Source organism: Photinus pyralis, unplaced genomic scaffold, assembly GCF_008802855.1.
Source record: "Photinus pyralis isolate 1611_PpyrPB1 unplaced genomic scaffold, Ppyr1.3 Ppyr1.4_LG7, whole genome shotgun sequence".
NCBI classification, from domain to species: Eukaryota; Metazoa; Arthropoda; class Insecta; order Coleoptera; family Lampyridae; genus Photinus; species Photinus pyralis.
In genome coordinates, this window is record NW_022170738.1 from 43,628,890 (window position 1) to 43,651,719 (window position 22,830).

General features: G+C 38.0%; 2 protein-coding genes across 3 annotated transcripts; one reads left to right on the forward strand and one right to left on the reverse strand.

Annotated features, from left to right (window-relative positions):
* The first annotated feature begins 7,043 nt into the window (after positions 1-7,043).
* LOC116176724 (zinc finger protein 64-like) lies at positions 7,044-8,478 on the forward strand. 2 transcript variants are annotated; one of them, XM_031495477.1, is made up of 2 exons: positions 7,044-7,222; positions 7,272-8,478. In XM_031495477.1, the coding sequence occupies exon 2, from the start codon at positions 7,274-7,276 to the stop codon at positions 8,336-8,338; it is 1,065 nt and encodes a 354-aa protein (XP_031351337.1). In that variant the 5' UTR covers positions 7,044-7,222; positions 7,272-7,273; the 3' UTR covers positions 8,339-8,478. The 2 variants fall into 2 exon arrangements, with proteins under 2 accessions (XP_031351337.1, XP_031351336.1); XM_031495476.1 differs by having other exon boundaries at positions 7,045-7,222; positions 7,268-8,478.
* A 9,811-nt stretch (positions 8,479-18,289) lies between these two features.
* Positions 18,290-22,823, reverse strand: LOC116176579 (cyclin-dependent kinase 1-like). Its single transcript, XM_031495209.1, has 2 exons — positions 22,706-22,823; positions 18,290-18,969 (listed from the first exon to the last, which is right to left on the reverse strand). Exons 1-2 carry the CDS (start codon positions 22,760-22,762, stop codon positions 18,496-18,498), a joined length of 531 nt encoding a protein of 176 aa, XP_031351069.1. The 5' UTR covers positions 22,763-22,823; the 3' UTR covers positions 18,290-18,495.
* Positions 22,824-22,830: the final 7 nt, after the last annotated feature.

The following is a 22,830-nucleotide window of genomic DNA, read 5'->3' on the forward strand; positions in this document are numbered from 1 at the left end:
TCGGCTAGCTCGCTCGATGGATTCATGTCCATCGATTGAAAACAGAACGGATGGAACGGATGGATATGTTCTATACACTAAGATCAAATTGAAAGGACATAATATCAAAGAATAGGTTGTGCATGCGCAATGCTAACTTTCTTATTTATGAAAAAATTGTCGGCTATTTAAAGTCGGCCGAGCTAATGTTTTTTAAATAACTCGTTTTAGATTAGGGCGCAAAATGTAACTCTAATTGTAAAGAATATATTTGCGAGTATATTTGATACTTGGATGTAGGAGAAGCGAGAAAGAGAGAAAGATGAAAATATCAAGAATGTAAAGGTAACTTTTTTTTTGCAAGTTTGTGGTCATCTCACTCCCTCACGCCAGACTGAAATCGTCAGATTATTGAAATGCGCTTTTTTCAACACGTAGTCAACCCAACTTACTTTAACCTGACGCCCTGTGTTGTGTTTGTAAAAACCCAATTAAGTAAATGTAGACAATATTTATCTTATATTAAAATAAACAAATATTACAACGATAGAAACATCTTACTCGTGTGAAGGTCGATCGAAGAAGCGGGCAGATGTCGCTTCATTTTTCCAATCTCTAACATAAATCAGTGGCGTAACATACTTAGGGTTAAGTCATAACAGTTCCTCCCTGTGTCAAGTAATTCAAAACTTAATATCAAATATGTAATAAGAAAAATAATGTAATGTTAAGTTAGTTAAGGTCGATTCTCACTTTCGTGCAAGGCACGTACTCGGCACAGGCAAGGCACCGACTCGGCAAAATATCTATATTATTGAATCTTATGAATTTTTTGGGGTGTAATTCACACTATGCGAGCAACGACTCGGCAAGCTACGGCCTTTGCACGCAGCGTTCTTCCGAAACAATATTTGCCGGGCATGTACCGTGCACGTTCCGACAAGTGTGAATACAATCTGTGCAGGTCACCGACTTTAGTTCATTTTTCATAGTACAAGAAAGGTTGAAGGGTCAGCAAAGGAACACTTTTTCAGCGGAACAAGATGAGATGCTGATTGAATGTGTCCGTGAGAATGATTTCGGTCATAAAAGATACTTCTTATGCATTTTATATACACAAAAACGTATTTTTATTTTTCTGCAATATGTACTTTCTTGTTCTTCATCATCTAATATTAGACCTATTTTAATTAACGTGGAAGTTTCGAACATTCCCACAGTTGAAACTCACGTAGAAACTGCTTACCTGCGGCAAGCGTGTCGCAGTGTGAATTGAACTCAAAAAACTTTGCCCGTGCCGAGTATGTGCCGTGCCGTTGCCGGGCCGGTTCTTTGCACGAAAGTGAGAATCGGCCTTTACGGTGAACGATATCTGGCAGGTCGTTTTATTGTTCTGCCCGATCTTCGCAAAGGTGCCAATTGAGTATTTCCAGTAGACGTAGTACTTATGTTAGAATCTATTTTACTGCTACTTTGCAGATCAGGTGTATCAATACCTTTATCACCTTGACTCTCGTCCATTAATTCTGTAGCGTTCTCTAGTACTTGTGGAACCGTTTCTGGGACAGTAGATGGCTTTGCTAACCTTTCATTTAAACGTTGATTGTCATTACTACTATCTGAATTAGATGTAATACTTTGGTTAGCATCATTATCGTTATGCACAAATAAACTCTGGGTATTTTTTAGTGTTTCTGAACCAATTACCCTGATTTGGTCAATGTGTCTTTTCCACACTCTCCCATTGTCCAACTCTACCATATAATGTAATTTACCTAACCTTTTTGTAATTTTACCAAATTCCCATTTGTTCTCACTTAAATAATCCCGAGCAGCAACTCTTTCCCCCACAGTTAATTCACGAATTTTAACGTCTTGTTCCTTTTTGCACTGCTTGGGTAATGGGTTTAATAATAGATCAAGTCTTGTACGAATGTCTCTGCCGAACATCAAAAATGAAGGACTTACACCTGTGACTGAATGTGGTGTCCTCCTGTAATGCAGTAATATGTTTGACAATTGGGTTTCCCTATCCGTTCCGTCATCTTTTATTGATCGTAACAACTGTTTGATTGATTGCACATACCGCTCAGCTAACCCATTTGTACTAGGATGATAGGGTGCACTAAGTTTATGTACAATTCCATTCAAATCTAAAAAATGTCTAAATTCATGTGATGTAAATGTCGTACCATTGTCACTCACAAGTACTTTTGGTAACCCAAAATTCGAGAAAATTTTTCTACACAATTTAATTGTCTCTTGGGTTTTTAAATTTTTAACTATGTGGACCTCCGGCCAACGCGTATAAGCGTCTACTAAAATAAAATAATTATGTCCTAAGAAAGGCCCAGCAAAATCTATATGAACTCTTTCGAATGGTTTCTGAGCTGGTTCCCATGGATGCAAGGGCACTTTTGAAGGATTGTTTTTATATAAATTGCATTGATAACAATTTTTAACTAAATTTTCCAAATCTGTTGTAATACCTAATTTTGAAATCCCCACATATACGGATTTTTCCGTTTGCTTTAACAACCGGTACGATTGGAGTTGCATATTCCGAAAAATCAATCTTTGTTAAAACTCCCTCACTTCCAAGGAATTCCAGTTCCTTTTCTACTTTTGGTAATAATGTATATGGTACTTTTCGTGGTTTAAAAAAGAAAGGTGTAATGTTATCTTTAAATTTAAGGGTTGCTTGTAATCCCAAAATTTTGCCCATTTTCCCATCAAATACTGTATGGTATTTATTCATAATATCCTCCAAAGCTAAAGGATTAGGACTTATTTGAGACTTTGTAACCTGAGGCACATCAACAAAATCAATGGCTAACTGACGAATCCACTCTCTACCTAGTAGTGGTTTGCGATCAAGATTTATAATGTACAAATTTAATGTTTTTGTGATATTCTTGTAGGTAACAGTTATTTCTGCATACCCCATTACCTCTAATTCATTTTTGCAATATGTAATTAACTTTAAGTTTGTAGTTTGCAGTTTTAAATTTGGAAAGAATTTTTGAAACAAATTCCTGCTAATAATACTTACAGCCGCTCCACTGTCAACTTCGAATTCCATCAGTACGTCGTTTAATTTCAAAGTTACTGCGAATTTCTCTCTGTAATTGGTATGTTCGGTTTTAATGGAAAGTATTTCTTCCACCTGATTTGCATTAGCCTTATTTTTCAAACAAACTTTACTCACGTGCCCCTTTGCGTTACAACTTGTACAATGTAAATTTTTCTTCATGCATTTGTTTGCTGTATGATTATTCATGCCACACCTAAAACATACAATTGGTTTGTTAGTAACATTTGTATTAGTAGTTGTACTTTGATTTTTACTAGTGTGATTATGTCTTTTGTTTTTGTATGTAATCTGGTTAACACTGCCACTTGCATGGTGTAGTTGGGCTGCGTCCCGTTGTGACGTCTCCATGCTAATTGCTACTTCAATGGCTTTTTCAATCGTCAGATCTTTTACTTCTAATAACCTTGATTGAATATTTTGGGCTCGTAATCCAAAAACAAATTGATTCCGTAGAGCTTTCTTCAAGTACTGACCAAAATTGCATGTAATTGCCAATTTCTGTAATGCCGTTAAGTAATCTTTGACCTTCTCTCCTTCGTGTTGCTTCCTTTGCAAGAATCTGAAGTTTTCTGCTATCTCTAGTGGTTCCGGGTTGAAGTGGGACTTCATAGTATCCACCAATTCAACGTACGTCTTTGTATTTGGTAACTCAGGCGAGATTTTGTCGCAGAGTACATCGTAGGCTTCCGGACCCATGTAATGTAAGAAATAGCTACTTTTCTTGTCTTCTGGCACCCCAAATATTGTAAAGGCGCTTTCCAATCTCATCAGCCACCTGTCGAACTGCTTCGTTGTATCGTAATTTTCAATAGAAAACACTGTATGTATATTCGTTTTTTTTTTTTTTTTTTGGCATTCGCTTTTGGCACCGGAATGAGAACAATCCCCTTAGTCCGGTAAGTACAGTTTTAAATTCTGTTTTCTTTTTTTATCAATGGCCATGTGAAAGTGATGAGTTTTGCCAATTAGTAAACGTAGACAATGGAGGCCCAAGGGCCCACCTAAAACCCCCTACCTGTAGTTTTTCGAAAAGTGCCCCACAGTTCGAGAAATTCCCTTTTGTTTGGTCAATGGCGCGGTATACGAATAATGCAAGTTGCAATTCAAAATTGATTTATTAAAATTGAGTGAGTTTTGCACGCGGAGGATAATACACCGTGGAGGCCCAAGGGCCCACCTAAAACCCCCTACCTGTAGTTTTTCGAAAAGTGCCCCACAGTTCGAGAAATTCCCTTTTGTTTGGTCAATGGCGCGGTATACGAATAATGCAAGTTGCAATTCAAAATTGATTTATTAAAATTGAGCGAGTTTTGCACGCGGAGGATAAGGGCGCCGTGGAGGCCCAAGGGCCCACCTAAAACCCCCTACCTGTAGTTTTTCGAAAAGTGCCCCACAGTTCGAGAAATTCCCTTTTGTTTGGTCAATGGCGCGGTATACGAATAATGCAAGTTTCAATTCAAAATTGATTTATTAAAATTGAGCGAGTTTTGCACGCGGAGGATAAGTACCCGTGGAGGCCCAAGGGCCCACCTAAAACCCCCTACCTGTAGTTTTTCGAAAAGTGCCCCACAGTTCGAGAAATTCCCTTTTGTTTGGTCAATGGCGCGGTATACGAATAATGCAAGTTGCAATTCAAAATTGATTTATTAAAATTGAGTGAGTTTTGCACGCGGAGGATAAGGACGCCGTGGAGGCCCAAGGGCCCACCTAAAACCCTCTACCTATCGTTTCATACGATCAGCGGTTCTTATTATCTTAGAAATTTAGATTTGTGGCCCTGAAAAGGGCCGTTTTTTATCAGCAGAACGCCGGCCGGCTAATCCTTTATGGCACGTCTTATCTCGCGTTCCATGGCGCGCAACCCTAATACGTTGGGATGGATTCCGTCCGTGTCAAACCAATGGATGCCTGGCCGATGGAAAATTCGGTTTAGGTCAGCAAGAACTAGACCCTGTTTTTCAGCTAGAGCTGTAACAGCTTTGTTGATGGCGGCAACGTTGTGGTCACTTCTGGTTGTGCGTCTATTGGGTGGAATTGTGCACAAGACGATTCTTACGGACGGTTTCATCCGCTTGAAGTCCCGGATCAGCCACTTCAGCGTTCTTCTAAATTTCGGTTCGTGGAACTCCTTCCTCGCTGCGTCATTGGTCCCTATCATAATGACAGCGGTGTTCACGTCGCTGGGGATACTCCACACGCTTCCTTTTGCAGCTGAAGAACTCAAACGGCGCCTTAATTGATCAATTGTCTGCCCACCTACACACAATTCCGCACACCACTTTCCTTCTTCATTTTTGAAAGAGTTGATCTCACTCACTTTGCAGAGCATCCTTCGCAATATGCTGTCCCCCAGGTGAAACGTCATGATCAACTATCTCTCATCAACTGTTTCCAACGACTGGTTGTAGGTCCAAAATAAATTAATTTGAGATATAATGACAGGGTCAGGGTCATTAGGTAATGGTGTCAATTATTATTTCAAGTACCTACCTATTATAAATAAATCTACCTTTATTTTCGAATATGTAGATATTATGCAGATAAATAGGAAAGTAATGAGAGCATTAGTATTGTTTCCGCTAATGATACCTTTAATGAATATACACCAATTAAGCTCAAATGCAAAACTGCATAAACAATTGGAATGTGTAATTTCCATATCAGTAATTAAGTAGGTACGGTACTTGAAATAATAATTGACACCATTACCTAATGACCCTGACTCTGTCATTATATCGCAAATTAATTTATTTTGGACCTACAACCAGTCGTTGGAAACAGTTGATGAGAGATAGTTGATCATGACGTTTCACCTGGGGGACAGCATATTGCGAAGGATGCTCTGCAAAGTGAGTGAGATCAACTCTTTCAAAAATGAAGAAGGAAAGTGGTGTGCGGAATTGTGTGTAGGTGGGCAGACAATTGATCAATTAAGGCGCCGTTTGAGTTCTTCAGCTGCAAAAGGAAGCGTGTGGAGTATCCCCAGCGACGTGAACACCGCTGTCATTATGATAGGGACCAATGACGCAGCGAGGAAGGAGTTCCACGAACCGAAATTTAGAAGAACGCTGAAGTGGCTGATCCGGGACTTCAAGCGGATGAAACCGTCCGTAAGAATCGTCTTGTGCACAATTCCACCCAATAGACGCACAACCAGAAGTGACCACAACGTTGCCGCCATCAACAAAGCTGTTACAGCTCTAGCTGAAAAACAGGGTCTAGTTCTTGCTGACCTAAACCGAATTTTCCATCGGCCAGGCATCCATTGGTTTGACACGGACGGAATCCATCCCAACGTATTAGGGTTGCGCGCCATGGAACGCGAGATAAGACGTGCCATAAAGGCTTAGCCGGCCGGCGTTCTGCTGATAAAAAACGGCCCTTTACAGGGCCACAAATCTAAATTTCTAAGATAATAAGAACCGCTGATCGTATGAAACGATAGGTAGAGGGTTTTAGGTGGGCCCTTGGGCCTCCACGGCGTCCTTATCCTCCGCGTGCAAAACTCACTCAATTTTAATAAATCAATTTTGAATTGCAACTTGCATTATTCGTATACCGCGCCATTGACCAAACAAAAGGGAATTTCTCGAACTGTGGGGCACTTTTCGAAAAACTACAGGTAGGGGGTTTTAGGTGGGCCCTTGGGCCTCCACGGCGTCCTTATCCTCCGCGTGCAAAACTCACTCAATTTTAATAAATCAATTTTGAATTGCAACTTGCATTATTCGTATACCGCGCCATTGACCAAACAAAAGGGAATTTCTCGAACTGTGGGGCACTTTTCGAAAAACTACAGGTAGGGGGTTTTAGGTGGGCCCTTGGGCCTCCACGGCGTCCTTATCCTCCGCGTGCAAAACTCACTCACTCACACACTTGCGGAATTTGTCAACTTCGGGGACGAATTTGTCGGGGGTTTAGGGCTATTTTCCGAAAAGGGGATGAGAATTGGTCCCGGTGCCATCACTTTCGATGGCCATTGATAAAAAAAAAACAAAAAAAAAAACGAATGTAACTTCAGCCCGGTCCTAGTTATTTTTTGTTTTCCCGTTTAGGTTGGTACTACCCCAAAAGCGAATGTCCTTAAAAAAAAAAGCGAATGTAACTTCAGGCTGGTGTCAATTGTAATAGTAACTGCATCAATTTGAGGTAAGTCCTATTTGCCATGGTCATACAATTTAAACATGTTTCTAGATAGCCATGGATAACTGTATTGCCATTGTTAAAATTGAACCAAAACGAGAAGAAGATATAAATTTATACCTCGCAGAAGACAAGTTTGTAAGCAATGTTGGTTTGACAACGATAAAAGAAGAATATGATGAGACTGCATCTGGTGGAGCAGCTGGTAACTGTGATTATGCTACAACTAGTAAGAGAGTTTTAACAAAGCACTTTCTTAAACATAAATTTTATAAAGATTTGAAATGTGACCTGTGTGATTACACAACAAATGTGAAGGTATATCTTAAAAAACATCTTGTAAAACACACTACGGTTAACAATTTTAAATGTGAAATTTGTGATTATGCGACAAAGCGGAAAGACAATTTGAGACAACATCTCTTGACACACAATGTCTCAAAAAAGTTGAAATGTAGCATTTGTGATTATGCCACAAATCTTAAAGGGCCTTTGAAACGACATTTATTAACGCACAATGATGCAAAAGACTTTAAATGTGACATTTGTGATTATGCAACAAGTGTAAAGGATAATCTTAAAAAACATCTCGTGAAACACAAAATGTGTAAAGAGTTCAATTGTGAAACCTGTGATTACGCGACAAAACGTAAAAACGATTTGAAACGACATCATTTAACACACAATCTCGGAAAAGAGTTCAAATGTAGCATTTGCGATTATGCGACAAAACGTAAAGACCATTTGAAACAACATGTATTATTACACAATGTCGCAAAACATTTTAAATGTGACATTTGTGATTATGAGACTAAACGTAAAGAAAATTTGGCCCAACATCTCTTAACGCACAATGCCGCAAAAGAGTTCAAATGTAACATTTGTGGTTATGCAACAAAACTTAAAGGGGCCTTGAAACGGCATCTATTAACGCACACTCTTGCAAAAGACTTTAAATGTGACTTTTGTGAATATGCGACGAGTGTAAACGATAATCTTAGAAGACATCTCGTAAAACACAAAATGTGTAAAGAGTTCAATTGTGAATCCTGCGATTACGCCACAAAACGTAAAGACGTTTTGAAGCGACATCTTTTATCACATGTCCCAAAAAGTGTTTAAATGTGACATTTGTGATTATGAATCTATACTAAGCGGAATGTTAGATCACACAAAAACTAATGTGAGACTAAATTGAGAGTGTTTGGTGCGTATTATTTTTCTGTGAATTTGGAATTTAAATAAAGTTTTTTGAATCACTATTTTGTGTATTGCTGTACTGATCTTAACCCACCCCAGGCTCTAAGGGAAAATGACAGATTTCACGGCAAAGTGGCAACGTTGCAATCCCAGGATCAAAACACGGTTCCCGCTCAAAATTCAAACAAAAGAATGGCAAGCGATTGGATCGTCTACGGTAGGGCCCCCTTACGTTACACGAAGCTAATACAATGACTCGGGACCCAGTCGGGCAGGAACACTCAAATAAAACACTGTAATGTCTGCGAGTTTATTTATTATAAACTTATTCTGAAAACCCGAGAATTTGGATGTGGTACATTAAAAGCAAAGCAAGCAAAACCTAAAGGTGCCGCACTTTCGCAAAAGCAGACTACCAAGGCGAAAAAGAGCGCGACTTGAGAAAAACCTTGGCCTTGAATAAAACCCAAACTATGTTAATCACAAGCAAATTAAAACACCAACCACCTAAGCAGAACATGTAACACTACCTTAATTAATGAATGAATTCGAGTAGCATGCAGGGGACGTTTGAACAGTATGCGTAGAGTATTCGTCACAACATGTCATGTACTTTTCTTTAATCGCGGCTAGAAGGCAACTCACTTTTTAGTTAATCATTGGGTGGTGAACCTGGTTATTGTTATAGTAGGGGAGCTAGCACGAAATCCACTGAACGAGAATGATCAAAATTTTAACCGATGGAGTTCCATTTTGCCCTATCAGAGTATGCTAAAATCGATCGTCTGCCGCCTCAGGTCATACGACTTAAGGCGCTGCGGGTACTTCTTGCGGTACCAATGCTGAAAGGTTGTTTTTCGAGAAAATAAGTTATACACCAAATGAAAACGTTGATAATCGCTCTTAAAAAAATATTGAAAAAAATCGCGCGCATTTGATAACTCCGTAAAAAAACAATTCTTAGTCGGTTTTTCACGAACTTTCTACGGAAATAACTAGGTTGCGGTTAGACGAATGAAGCTGATTTTTTCTAAAGACTGATGATAGGTACTACTAATGACTTAACGGTGTTTCGTTTTTAAATTTTTTCTCTAATTATAAGATTATCTTATTATCTTAACATTATAAGATATCTTATAATTAGGGAAAAAATTTAAAAAAGAAACACTCTCATAGTCATTATTATTATTATTATTATCCCTCTCTTGTTTTGGGCCCTCAACAAGGCATGCGCCCAATTACAGAGTGACCCGCACAATGCTATTTAGAGGTGCCTCTGCAGAAGGTCTTAAGATGGTCTATACTACTCCGGTATTTACCTTACGAATTAGGAAAACTGCAGGAAAACCTAATTCGGAGTAGCTGGTAGAATGCTCGGAACTGGTCTAAGGTAATTTCCATCTCCGCCACAGATGAAAAATTCACCTCAACCCAGGTTCGAACACCCGACCTTCGGATTTATAACCCAATGCTCTACCACTGAGCCATAAATCCGTCATTGTCTGTGCCCATCATTAGTCTGTAAAAAAAATCAGCTTCATTTATCCAACGGTAACCTAGTTATATCCGTAGAAAGTTCGTGAAAAACCGACTAAGAATTGTTTTTTTACGGAGTTATCAAATGCGCGCGATTTTTTTCAATATTTTTTTAAGAGCTGTTATCAACGTTTTCATTTGGTGTATAACTTATTTTCTCGAAAAACAACCTTTCAGAATTGGTACCGCAAGAAGTACCCGCAGCGCCTTAAGTCATATGGCCTGAGGCGGCAGACGATCGATTTTAGCATACTCTGATAGGGCAAAATGGAACTCCATCGGTTAAAATTTTGATCATTCTCGTTCAGTGGATTTCGTGCTAGCTCCCCTACTATTAGGTTTGGGCCAGCGTCTTCGCTTGATTGCCCTCCTGTTTCACGGTTATATTTTTAGTGATCGGGCTGGCATATTTGCCTATTAACCCGTAACGCAGTTAAGATTGTTAGGGGCAACACATTCACGCGTTTATTGGTATAAGTCACCTTACTAGTTATTCATATCATTATATACCGAATAGAGTGGTGTGACGTTTGTAAAAACACGTCTGATCTATTATTTATGTTGTGACGTAACAATAGGCAGTTATGACAACACACAGTGTGCTCGTGGAGCCCCCAATTATGCGCAGTTTCCACATAATGACATTGGTATAAAACCCAGACTTCCGGAACTACTACCTGTGCTTCGTAACACTCCCCGGACATCGGTCTCGTAACGACACAAAACTGAAGGTGGTTAAGAGATGGGTCGCCGCCCATGGGCAGGATGGCCTTTGTTACAGCACTTCATCCCTAAAGTTGGAGTTTCTGAGGGCCCTCGGATCCTTTTATGCATTAGCTCTAGAACACCTTTCTATTCTAGCGTCCGAGCTCCCTCTCACGGTATAAAGATATTAGTTACATACAACAAGGCACACACATTCGCGAATGTTACGAGTCACCCTAAACTAAATAGACCTAGCATTGCATGCCCTACTTCACGGAAGTCGAGGTTCGACATAGGTTCACCCCGTGCACCGTGTACCTGAGTAAACGTGGTCTAAACCTGAGATATTGTAGACTTCCACAAGCACATGGATATTAGTTAACACCTCGCATGTTGCAAATTACATATTAGCACAATGGTAGATGGAAAATATCTGATTTAACAAATGGCACAATTCATATAAGTACATAAGATTAATGGCCGTATGCACCGAAAAAATTAAAGATGAGCTCAGCTTAAGCCTAGCTTAAAATCATTTCAACCATTGTCCCATAATCGTAACCATGGATATTAAGCTACACTTAAACTAAGCCCGTTTAAACTTTTTTGGTGCATACGGACATAAACTACATAAAATACTTTACCCGACACCAAAGTGGTTGAACTCACAAACACCAAAAACAAAGCTAAACTCTATGAATACAACTCAAAATACAATAAAGTCCACCACCAACAAACTTTAACTAACAACAAGTGATCATGTGACGCCAAGCACCCTAAAATCCCCAAACATCCTCCGGAAGCTACCAAAAAATATCGACAGGTGGTGATGGCGGTGGCTCATGTCCCCAGAATCTCCAACTACTTGACCGGTTGCATTCTAAGTTGAAATATACAGGGTATTTAAAGGGATATAGATATCTCATTACATTCTTAGAAATGAAGACTGTTGAAAATGTTAGTTGACAAACAACAAGTCAGTACGTATACATACATCAAAACAATTCGATAATTTCCACGTTGGCACGATGGCAATGAATAAAGAATACCAGGAAGGAGCATTACTTAAGTTGTATACAAGAGAGAGTGGGACGGAAGTCGGCCATTTGCAAAAGCCACTTATGACTCATTTTTGTTGTGGTTTTTGCAGTGACATAAAATAATGGTTAGTTGTTGTGCTTGTGGTTGCTCCAAAGCGGAAAAAAATAAAAGTTTGGGAATTACATTTCATGTGTCAAGTGATGATGTGACGCCAAGCACTCAAAATCCCCCGGAAGCTATCAAAAAAATATCGACAGGTGGTGATGGCGGTGGCTCATGTCCCCAGAATCTCCAACTACTTGACCGGTTGCATCCGACGTTGAAATATACAGGGTATTTAATGGGATTTAGACATCTCATGGTTGCTCCAAAACGGAAAAAAATGAAAGTTTGGGAATTACATATTGTGTAAGTATTGATACCAATATTATTTTTATATAGTAGGTACATGTAAATTTACAATTTTTTTATCGGAATGTAGTTTGAGGTTAGTTAAACAAAAGTCATAGGCGGAGTAGACACATGGGGGTTTAGATTGTTTTCGTGTAAAATTCTTTATAATTGTATCCTTCTACAACTGTAAAGTAGGTACGCCACTGGAACAGGAAACTACCATAGATAATTAAGATCTATGGAAACTACTGTCCGCCATTTGCAAAAGCAATCGCGGAACAATTGTTGATTTTCTCCTTCCGTATTTATTCATTGGCAGATGGTGACGGCAGTGGCTCGTGTCCCCAGAATCTCCAACTACTTGACTGGTTGCATCCGACAACGGAATATACAGGGTATTTGCAAGCATATGGTCATCTCACGTTACTGAAATAGTTATTTACATAAAAGTCAGGAAAATGATACATTACTGGCGAGGAAATATTGACGAGGCCCCTGTGGTGCCGAGTACTTTAATTTCCGAGTCAAGTAGTGTCATTTTAGTGACGAGTTTTGTATCAAATTTTACCCGAAATCGTATTTTAATATAAAATTTCAATTTTTATATAGTACTTTTGATTAATGTCAATTTGTCAGTGATGACAAGAGTTGATTATAGAGACAGACATCTGGAAATGTCAAAAATGCGACCGGTAAAGTGACAGGTGCCGTCAGTAATAGTTATTTACATAATAAGTCATGAAAGTGGTTGTTTACATGACGCGGAGGCTTATTGAAAAGTACGAGGAGGCGCAGCGTCCGAGTATCTCTTTAATGCCTCCAAGTCAAGTGGACTCACTTTCATGACGTATTATGCATAAAATTTTACCTGAAACCGCAACATGTAAATAACTTTTTCAAATTAAATTATTCATTATGTATGAAATTTTGATACCTAATCACGCATGCTAAAATCACTATTTAATTGTTTCCTTAGACATTTCAAAACAATTAAAACAGTCAGTGTCATTTTTAATGCAGTTTATGCTTTGTACTTTTAAACTATATACAGTCTTTATAACTAGGTACAAAAGCAGGTATCAGTGAAGAAGAGTACCTACACAAGACGTTGTTATAATGTAGCCGAAGCTGCGGCCGCCGTAGTGCAATATTCGCTCCCCACAAAGTCAAGAAAGAGGTACGAAAAGGCGTACAAACCTCTTAACGACTGGCGCAAAACTACAGGAATAATTACTTCCACACATATTCCATTAATATTGTTAGTAATCAAAAACCATTATCCTTTGTGTAGGTATAATTAATATTTAAAAATATCCACATAGTCTGCATTTTAATTATCCAATCGTTGATTGAATAAAACGAGTGGCATGAAAAAACTCACTTTTCGACAAAAAAGGCGGCGACCATTAACACTTCAACCTTTGGCAGACTATCTAACTGCCCCTTTACGAACCAGTCAGAACTCAGTTTATGGCAGATTGCCATAATAAGTCGAATCGAACTCCTATCAGTGTCATGCAATGCACTAATATAACTCCCGATCGGCAACTTGCGTAGTGACGTAAGCGACGCTCGGTCAATATCGGCATGTCGTCGGTTGCATGACAAAATTTGAAAGTTTTACGATATTATATGTTGTTTCCTGACATGTTGCAATTAGAAAAAAAAGTTCTGTATATGAGATGTTTAATTACAGGTTATAAACTTTACAGTAAGACACAAAAAAGTTACAATATTTTTTTTCAGGAAGACCCTATTGTTACTTTGCATGTACTAGGACTGTAATGGGAGTCAGGCAAAAATATTACAGTACTAGTCAGGTAAAGATCAACTTTCTAATGTCAAAATAGCCCTGAAATTTAGATTTTCTTGACGGTTTCAGGTAAAGTAACAAGCGGCAGGAAACGTAATCTGCTATGCCTGCCCTCTTTTTGTGTTATACGGCACTGTTGATTATTGCTACCGAGATTCGAAAGTGCCGCGAAACGTCCGTCATGTCGACATGAAACCTTTACCCTACCTTAAAATTGTAAGTACAGGGTAAGTCAAGTTTGCAGTATACCGGCTCGGAGGCCGCTAAGACCATTGTAATTTAATGTATTTAGTGGCCAGGTACCTAAAACAATGTTTCCCGGAATGTATTAATTACCTGGTGATCGTTTGATTCAGTTTATCAAGATTGCACCGTTTCCTTCAATGATGCAGTCCACTTAAGGCAATGAATTTTGCGATTCAATTCAGCCACCATTGTAAATGATAATCAGGGGTTGGAAACCATATGAAATTGTGATGATCTTAGCCTCCTACTATCTTGGCGAGCTAACGCCAACTTCAAAGCAGGGTATTGCAAAAACAATTGAACGCCCCACACCATCATGTTCGTTTTTGAAATAACTGAGTTTTTGTTTTTACGAAAACGATAGATAAACTGGTTCTCTTTAAAAATGTGAAAAAGGAATGTTTAGTTTATTATGCGAAATTTAAAGAAAATGCAATTTTAAAATTTAAGATGGCAGTTACACCCTCTGTTGGTCATATTTAGAACTTGAAAATATTTTCCAGGGATTCTTTATGACCGATTTACCAACTATTTTTTTTACCCCTTATGGCGAACGGTTCTCGAGCTATGGGCGAGGACCAGTCTTATTGGGTCACCCGGTACGAAAAAATGTTGTGTACACGGCCTTACTCTTCTTTAAAGGTCCAGAAACGATGATGTCTATGGTAGCAGTTTCAGACGGCAGCGTGCGTTGTGCTTGTGGTGAATCTCTTCACTCCGTTTTTGTTTTAGCACTTGTAGCACCCTGTATGCATAAAAAAAGGAGTTGTGCAGTCACAAAAGGAGTGATTTACCATCAAAGTCTTATAAATACCAACGGTTTCTAGGAACCGCAGATCATAAACCACTATTTAGAGCTAATTGGGCGTTTTTGGTGCATTCACACAACACTTAAGTGATGGTAAATGGTAAGTCATATGTGTAGGTACATGTGACCATAATATAATTGAACATTTTTATAGATAGACATGGATGACTGTATTGCATTTGTTAAAATTGAACCAAAACAAGAAGAAGAAATAAATTTGTCTCTTGAACAAACCATGCTTGTAAAGAATGATGATTGGGCAACTATAAAAAACGAACACGAGACAGAATATAGTGAAGATATAGCTAGCTGTGATTATGATACAAATGTTAAAATAGTCTCGGCAAAACACCCCCTCGAACACAACATTTTTAGTAAAAAATTTAAATGTGACATTTGTAATTATGCAACAAATGTAAAAAGCAATTTGACAAGACATCAGATTTCACACAAAGCTTCTAACAATTTTAAATGTGGCATTTGCGGTTATGCCGCGAAACAGAAGAGGACGTTGACCAAACATGTTTTAACACATATCGTTTTTAAAGATTTGAATTTTAAATGTGACCTTTCCGAATATTTCTCAAATTATAAAAAGGCTTTCAAACTGCATCTGTCAAACTATAACTCTACAAATTTTAAATCTCACAATTGTGATTATCAAGCGCATATTAAAAGGTATCTTCAACAACATCTTTTATTATTAGCGTAAAGACTTGAAGTGCAAGATATATGTGATTATGTCACAAACTTTAAGCATTCTTTGAAACATCTCTTGACGCATAATGTCTCAAATTGTGTGAATATACAACCAACATTAAAAGTTCTTTAAAACAAAATCACCTTACACACATTTCTTTGTAACTGATTGATCTTGACTATACTATATATGATTCAATAAATTTTAAGTATATATTTTTTCTACCATTAGATATAGCTGTAAAATAATAAAAAACTGTAATAGATATAAAATGTGTGTCTACCTTCAATACATATCTCGCGCAGAACTTCAGGACAAACATACAAAAAATAAACGACTGTCTCCTCTGCCCCTGAAAAATGACTTCAAACGACAACAAAGACCAGATGTACAAACAAAAAAACACTCAGCTAGCCTAAATTACAAGATACTTTCAATTTACTGGGTTCGTAAAAACACTAGACTGTAATGATCTTAGCCTCCTACTATCTTGGCGGGCTAACGCCAACTTCAAGTCGCATCGGAATATTTGACCATATTCTGTAGGAGCGGGAATGCCAAACTAACATGGCTGCCTAATTGAATATTCTCGCTTAAGTTTCCCGCGAGAATCCGTCACTCGGGTGCCACTCCGAGTGCACCAAGATCGTGATCACCATGTAGGGCACCTACGTTGTGTAAAAACTGGGTTCTCAGCAGGCACTGAGGGCGTTTTATGGGTAAGGAACACCAAAAGCAATAGCTGATTAAGATTATATTGAAGCTAATACCAATATGGCGCTCCTGCAGAGGGTCTTAAGTGGTTCTATACTACTCCGGCATTTACCTTACGAATTAGGAAAACTGCAAAGCCTACAGATAACATCTAATGTACAGCACTTTTGAGCCCTCTCGAAACCGGGGTAAATACTACATACACGCTATGAGTAACCAAAATGGAATCGAGCCATACCCCAGGTATTACAACACCTACATCAGACAAAACTAAGAGATATTAAATATGCCTCGCCGGAGGGTAGGATTACCCAGGCCCAGTGGGGTGCCTGTAGACGTGGGCTAAAGTTGTTGGGTTTCGGAACGAGTGAAAATGTTAGTGTTAGGACTGTTAGGTTCACCAAGGCCCGTATAAACTTGAATAACTCAATCTCCTCTAAACAAGTACACTTGATTACTCACAGCCCCAAATAAGCAAATATAATGAAATGCAATGAAATAATCGAGAGTGACTAAAAAGCACAATACACAAATATGTACACATGCAAGTATGTACTGCACAGATACAGCCCTCCCGACAATGAAACATGATTGGCAATACCAACAAAGGTTACACATTAAGAGGAAGTGATTGAATCCAGTAAGTACATAAGTAAATGGTTACAATCTGCATTCAAGTTACACACATTTATAGAGTAATTGAATAAAGCAAATACCTCACCTGATATAAAAAGCAAAAGCACACAGCAATGATTAAGGTATAACAAAATATTTCAAGATAAGCCGTACTTTACACTTACGCCGGTTACAAGAAAAAGACCATAAACACACATGTTAAATCGTATTTATTGACTAGTCCAAACGACCGGTAACTTGATCTCTTAACACCCCTAAAAAATACCCGAAAATCGCCCATTCCCTGTATTTCAGGTATTTCTAGGAAAAAACTGGACTGCAGGTATTTGAAATGATAAACACATGTGATCTTCTGAGAAATTCCATCCGTCTCATCTGTGCTCTTTCCCTTTTCTGTAATCCCACCAGTTTTTGGTTGGCAGCTTGTGTAACTAACATGATGTATAGGGTGCTTCGTATCGACAATCATATTCACAGGATGTTTTTAAGGTTGGGGCATCTCAAGATTATGAAAGCTCGGAAATTACCAATAAAAAAAACCAGCGGTCAAATTAATATCAATTCAAGGACAAGGCCAAGTAATCAACATCAATAAACATAAAATAAGCAAGCATTACACCAAAAACGTAAACAATTACAAACAATAGCATAACGGTATCACATATGTGATTAGGCATTGCGATTAAACCAAGTAAATTTCAAAAACAAAAATTGAAACAAAAAAAAATATAAAATGCGGCATACAAAACACAAATACGATATAAAGAAATGCAAAAAAACACAAAATAACAAACATTTATGAAGTGACGCGCTCACGACCGCCATTCAAGAGAAGATATGCCAAACGTAACCCCCGCTCGTGCTTTCTAGATGGCGCAGGCAGCTTTTTCCCATCTAGAAATTGCATGGTTGCCAACTCTCAAAAATGTATGTATCGTCGTAAGTTGTATATACAGGGTGGAACCTTTCACAGTTAAGCCGGGTAACATATTTCGCGTACCGTGAGGGTATTTGTGGATCTTAGAGGAATTTATGGGAGGATTAGGGACAATCGATCTACTCTAAATTTGGGCCTTGAACCGGTAAATAAAACTTTGGGACGCATTTTCTATATTCTCGTCTTCCGACGGATTGCGTAATTGTTGCAATCGCGTGAAATTAAAATTAAGTTAAGCCGGGAGTTTCCAACCACTGATTTTTCTTTGTTCGTCAACCGCTTTCCTTTTAGGTCACTGAAACAATCTTGGCAAATAACGCGGGTCGCTTTTAACTTAACAAAAGTCTACCCATATCATATTTAATCAAAATAATTTAATTCACTAATGGCCATTTGCACCGTCAATTTTAAACAATGTTTCAATTTCACAATGCAAACGATTCTAATTGAAGAACTATTCTCCTTACTAAAGAACTAAACTGGACCTTTTTACACTTAACAAAGATAAACAATATGAAAACAAAACACTAGTTATACCACAGTCAAAGCATTATTCGGGAAATTGCGGTTTGACCGACCGATCCAAATCGACGAAGTACGGATGCGCGACTATTCCCTTCGCCGATATCCGCTTGGGGGGATCGTACACGAGCATCTGCTTCAACAGATCGAGTCCGCTTTCCGAAAGGCACTTCACGTGGTTGTCCAAACTGTACGTGCTCCAGCACGGGAACGTCGCCTTAAAATCGGGCAGCGCGGAAACTCCGGGCCACAATTTCTCGTTGGGTGTCATCAGGACGCGAAAGATTCTGAACAGCTGATCGATTTCGGAGTCGCCTTGAAACAGCGGACATTTCGTCGCCATCTCCGCGAAGATGCAGCCCGTCGACCAGACGTCGATCGGGCAGGAGTAGCGCGACGATCCGAGCAGTATCTCCGGGGCGCGGTACCATAACGTGACCACTTCGTGGGTGTACACGCGAACCGGTACGCCGAAGGCGCGACCCAGTCCAAAGTCGGCCACCTGCAATTTACCTTTCATGTAAAAGTTCAGCTATGACTGTTGTCCACAAATAAGAAAGTTGGATCTGCGCATGCGTTTTACTTTTCAAAATGTGACAGAACCGAAGTTGCAAATTCGATTTAATTATCCACTGGCCGCCACAAAAGAAATCAAAGGAATTACGCTTTGTTTCGTCTCAGTGGAACACGTGTTTTTTCTTCGTGCCAGTAGAAAAAGCAAAGCGTTCAAGCAAAACAAAAAGCGCGGTTTCAGCTAAGGCTACTCTACCAACCTAACGACATTTACAAATATCCGTGCCCGAACCCGGATTCGAACCAGGGACCCTTAGTACCGCAGTTGAACGTGCACGCCACTGCACCAAACAGACCCGTTATTTCTTTAGTTTAAAATCTGGAAGGTCTATTAAAAAAATGAGGTTAGTCCCGCTAACTTTTTTGCCTGAGCTCGTATACTTATTCTGAAAACGGTAGATTCTTCAACAACCAGGGAAATGTAAGGTCATTCCGAAATCAATCCCTATATTACTTTTTTTGATAGCACTAACAATTACGGAGATATATAAATGTCGAAAATGGGACACCCTGTACATAGCTTAAGGCTGTAAGTTCATTTAAAATGGTGATCCGTTCCGGGGAATTACGTAGCGGCACGAGTGGCTGCTGCTGCTTCTTCTTGACGCGTTTTGTTGCTCTGGAGTGCGAAGGTTTTCTCTACCGATAACTGCAGAGATTGCTCATTGGGCCATAGTTTACAAGAGCGATACCTATAAATAAGAATGTCAGTAGTGGAAAATCAGCAGTCGTTAGGCGATTGTACGCAGTGAACAAACCCGGGCGGATCAAGAAGAAAGAAATCAAGTCAGAAGCGAAGCGAGCCATCGTCTACATCAGGTCACCTTTGCGCTACGGACTAAGATTTTCGCAGTTTTTCCAAGGGAGAAAACAAGGAAGTTAAAAACTTCCCCGGCGGAACGCTAGTGCGGGTTCTGTCGGCGGTCCGTGCAGAGCATAGCTTGAAGATCAAGCTCTATTCCGAATTGAAGCGAGAAATCTATAGCCGGTTCGTGCAGAGTACAGCTGAAGAGTAAATCTCCGTTCTATTCCGATTGAAAGTTATAGCCAGAAGGCATCTAAAACTCCTGGTGCATAAACAATAAAGGGATTTTCGCGTTGCAGTTTTGCCGCTTTCCGTCGTTTCTTGCCCCGTTGTACATTTGAACTAGCGTTGAGGTGTATTTGATAAAAAACTATTAAATCGAATTTTAAGCTCAAGCTCTATTTAATTTAACCACTTACTTGCGATTTGCATTAAGTTGGTGTTTTTGTGGACACCGCTTGCTTGTAAAGTCTTACACTCGCGCCCGGAAATTCTTAATATATTAACGTATTGCATTCCGATTTATTTTTATTGTATAGGATGTTTGTTAAAATACAATTCATTTTCTTTTATCACCTGACGGGTGTCAGGTGTATATATACATTTATAAACAAAGTTGAATATTTCCTATCAATGCAAAATGTGGCCTTCCAAAATGAATTGTAAAATGCACTAAAAATAGGTAAGTATAATGCGACAAAAACTGAAACACCCTGTGTAAAATAGAAAAATGGTTACACTACAATATTAAAAATCCCAATAAAATTATTTATATATTGCATTTTCACTTACCGTTAACGTTGTACACAGAGCAAGGTAAAATTCTTTTCTGCGATTGAATGATCCTAGGCAAAATACCTACTTTTATAAATAATGGTCGAATAACAAACCCGGCACTTCTAATAAAGATTGAGGGGTAAACCAATTCAAATTTTGTGAACAACTAAAATTCTAAAAAATTCTAAAAATTGTATAAAATAATAAATTCTATAAATTCAAGAAAAGTTCCAAAAAATTCTACAAAATGCTACAGTTTCCTCTGAGTAAACCACATCAAATGTTGTGAACATTAAAATTCGAAAAATTGTGTAAAATAATTGTGTGCGCATGTGCGGTCGAAAAAAATTCTATAAATTCTAGAAACCTAAAAAAATCTAAAAACAGTAGGTACTTCTGTGTGCATGTGCGTTTGGAAAAAATTCTAGAAAATTTTAAAAATTGTATGAAATAATAGTATGCCCATGTGCGGTCAAAAAAATCTATAAATTCAAGAAAAGTTCCAAAAAATTCTATACAATTCTAAAAAAATTCTACAAAATGCTAGTTTCCTCTGAGTAAACCACATCACATTTTGTGAACATTAAAATTCCAAAAATTGTGTAAAATAATTGTGTGCGCATGTGCGGTAGAAAAAAATTCTATAAATTCAAGAAGTTTCAAAGAATTCTAAAAAAAACTCTACAAAATGTTAAGAAATTCTAAAAAATTCTAGAAACCTAAAAAAATTTAAAACAGTAGGTACTTCTGTGTGCATGTGCGTTTGGAAAAAAATTCTAGAAAATTTTAAAAATTGTATGAAATAATAATAGTATGCCCATGTGCGGTCAAAAAAATCTATAAATTCAAGAAAAGTTCCAAAAAATTCTATACAAGTCTAAAAAAATTCTACAAAATGCTAGTTCCTCTGAGTAAACCACATTCTGCAAAATGTTAAGTGTCCTCGGGGAAACCATATCAAATTTTGCGTACACTGAAATTGTAAAAGAAATTCTAAAAAATTCTAGAAAACTAAAAAATCTAAAAACAGTAGGTACTTGTGTGTGCATGTGCGTTTAGAAAAAAATTCTAGAAAGTTTTAAAAATTGTATAAAATAATAATAGTATGTGCATGCGCGGTCGAAAAAAATTCTATAAATTCTAGAAAAGTTCCAAAAAATTCTATACAATTCTAAAAAAATTCTACAAAATGCTACAGTTTCCTCTGAGCAAACCACATCAAATTTTGTGAAGATTAAAATTCTAAAAATTCTAGACAATTCTAAAAAATGTGTAAAATAATAATTGTGTGCACATGTACGGCCGAAAAAATTCTATTAATTCAAGAAGTTTGAAAAAATTCTAAAAAATTCTAAAAAAAATTCTACAAAATGCTCTAGTGCGGTCCAAAAAATTTTATAAATTCACATCAAATTTTGTGAACATTAAAATTCTAAAAATTCTAGAAAATTCCAAAAATTGTGTAAAATAATAATTGTGTGCGCATGTGCGGTCGAAAAAAATTCTATAAATTCAAGAAAAGTTCCAAAAATTACAGAAAATTCTAAAAAAAATTCTACAAAATGCTAGTTTCCTATGACACAGTACAGTACAATTCAAAAAATTCTAGAAAATTGTATAAAATAATAATAGTGTGCGCATGTGCAGTCGAAAAAAATTCTATAAATTCAAGAAGTTCCAAAAAATTCTAGAAAATTCTAAAAAAAACTACAAAATGTTAGTTTCCTAGGGGAAACCATATCAAATTTTGGGTACACTAAAATTGTAAAAGAAATTTTAAAAAATTCTAGAAAACTAGGCAAGCCATGGTATCATCACTTGGCAGTAACTATATTCAAATCAGGCCGTAACGCCTTATGCATTGTACCCAGTAAAACCCAAAAGCTCTTTAAGAATATGTGTACCAAATTTGGTTGCAATAGGTTCACCCAGAAATGAGAGTACAGACAGACTGACACGATTGAGATATTGTTTTTGGTTCAAATCTCAGGTGTTTTTCCATAAAAAAGGAGGGGGTCATTTTTATCCCAATGCAACTAACGTGAGGGTGGAAAAAATATCTCAATCGCTATAGTTGGCTTACTTTAATCGAACCATCCTTGCCGATGAGTAGGTTTTGCGGTTTCAAGTCACGATGCATTATGCGCCTTTGGTGACAAAACAAGATTGCTTGATTAATCTGGTAGAGGTAACTTTGAACGAGCTTCG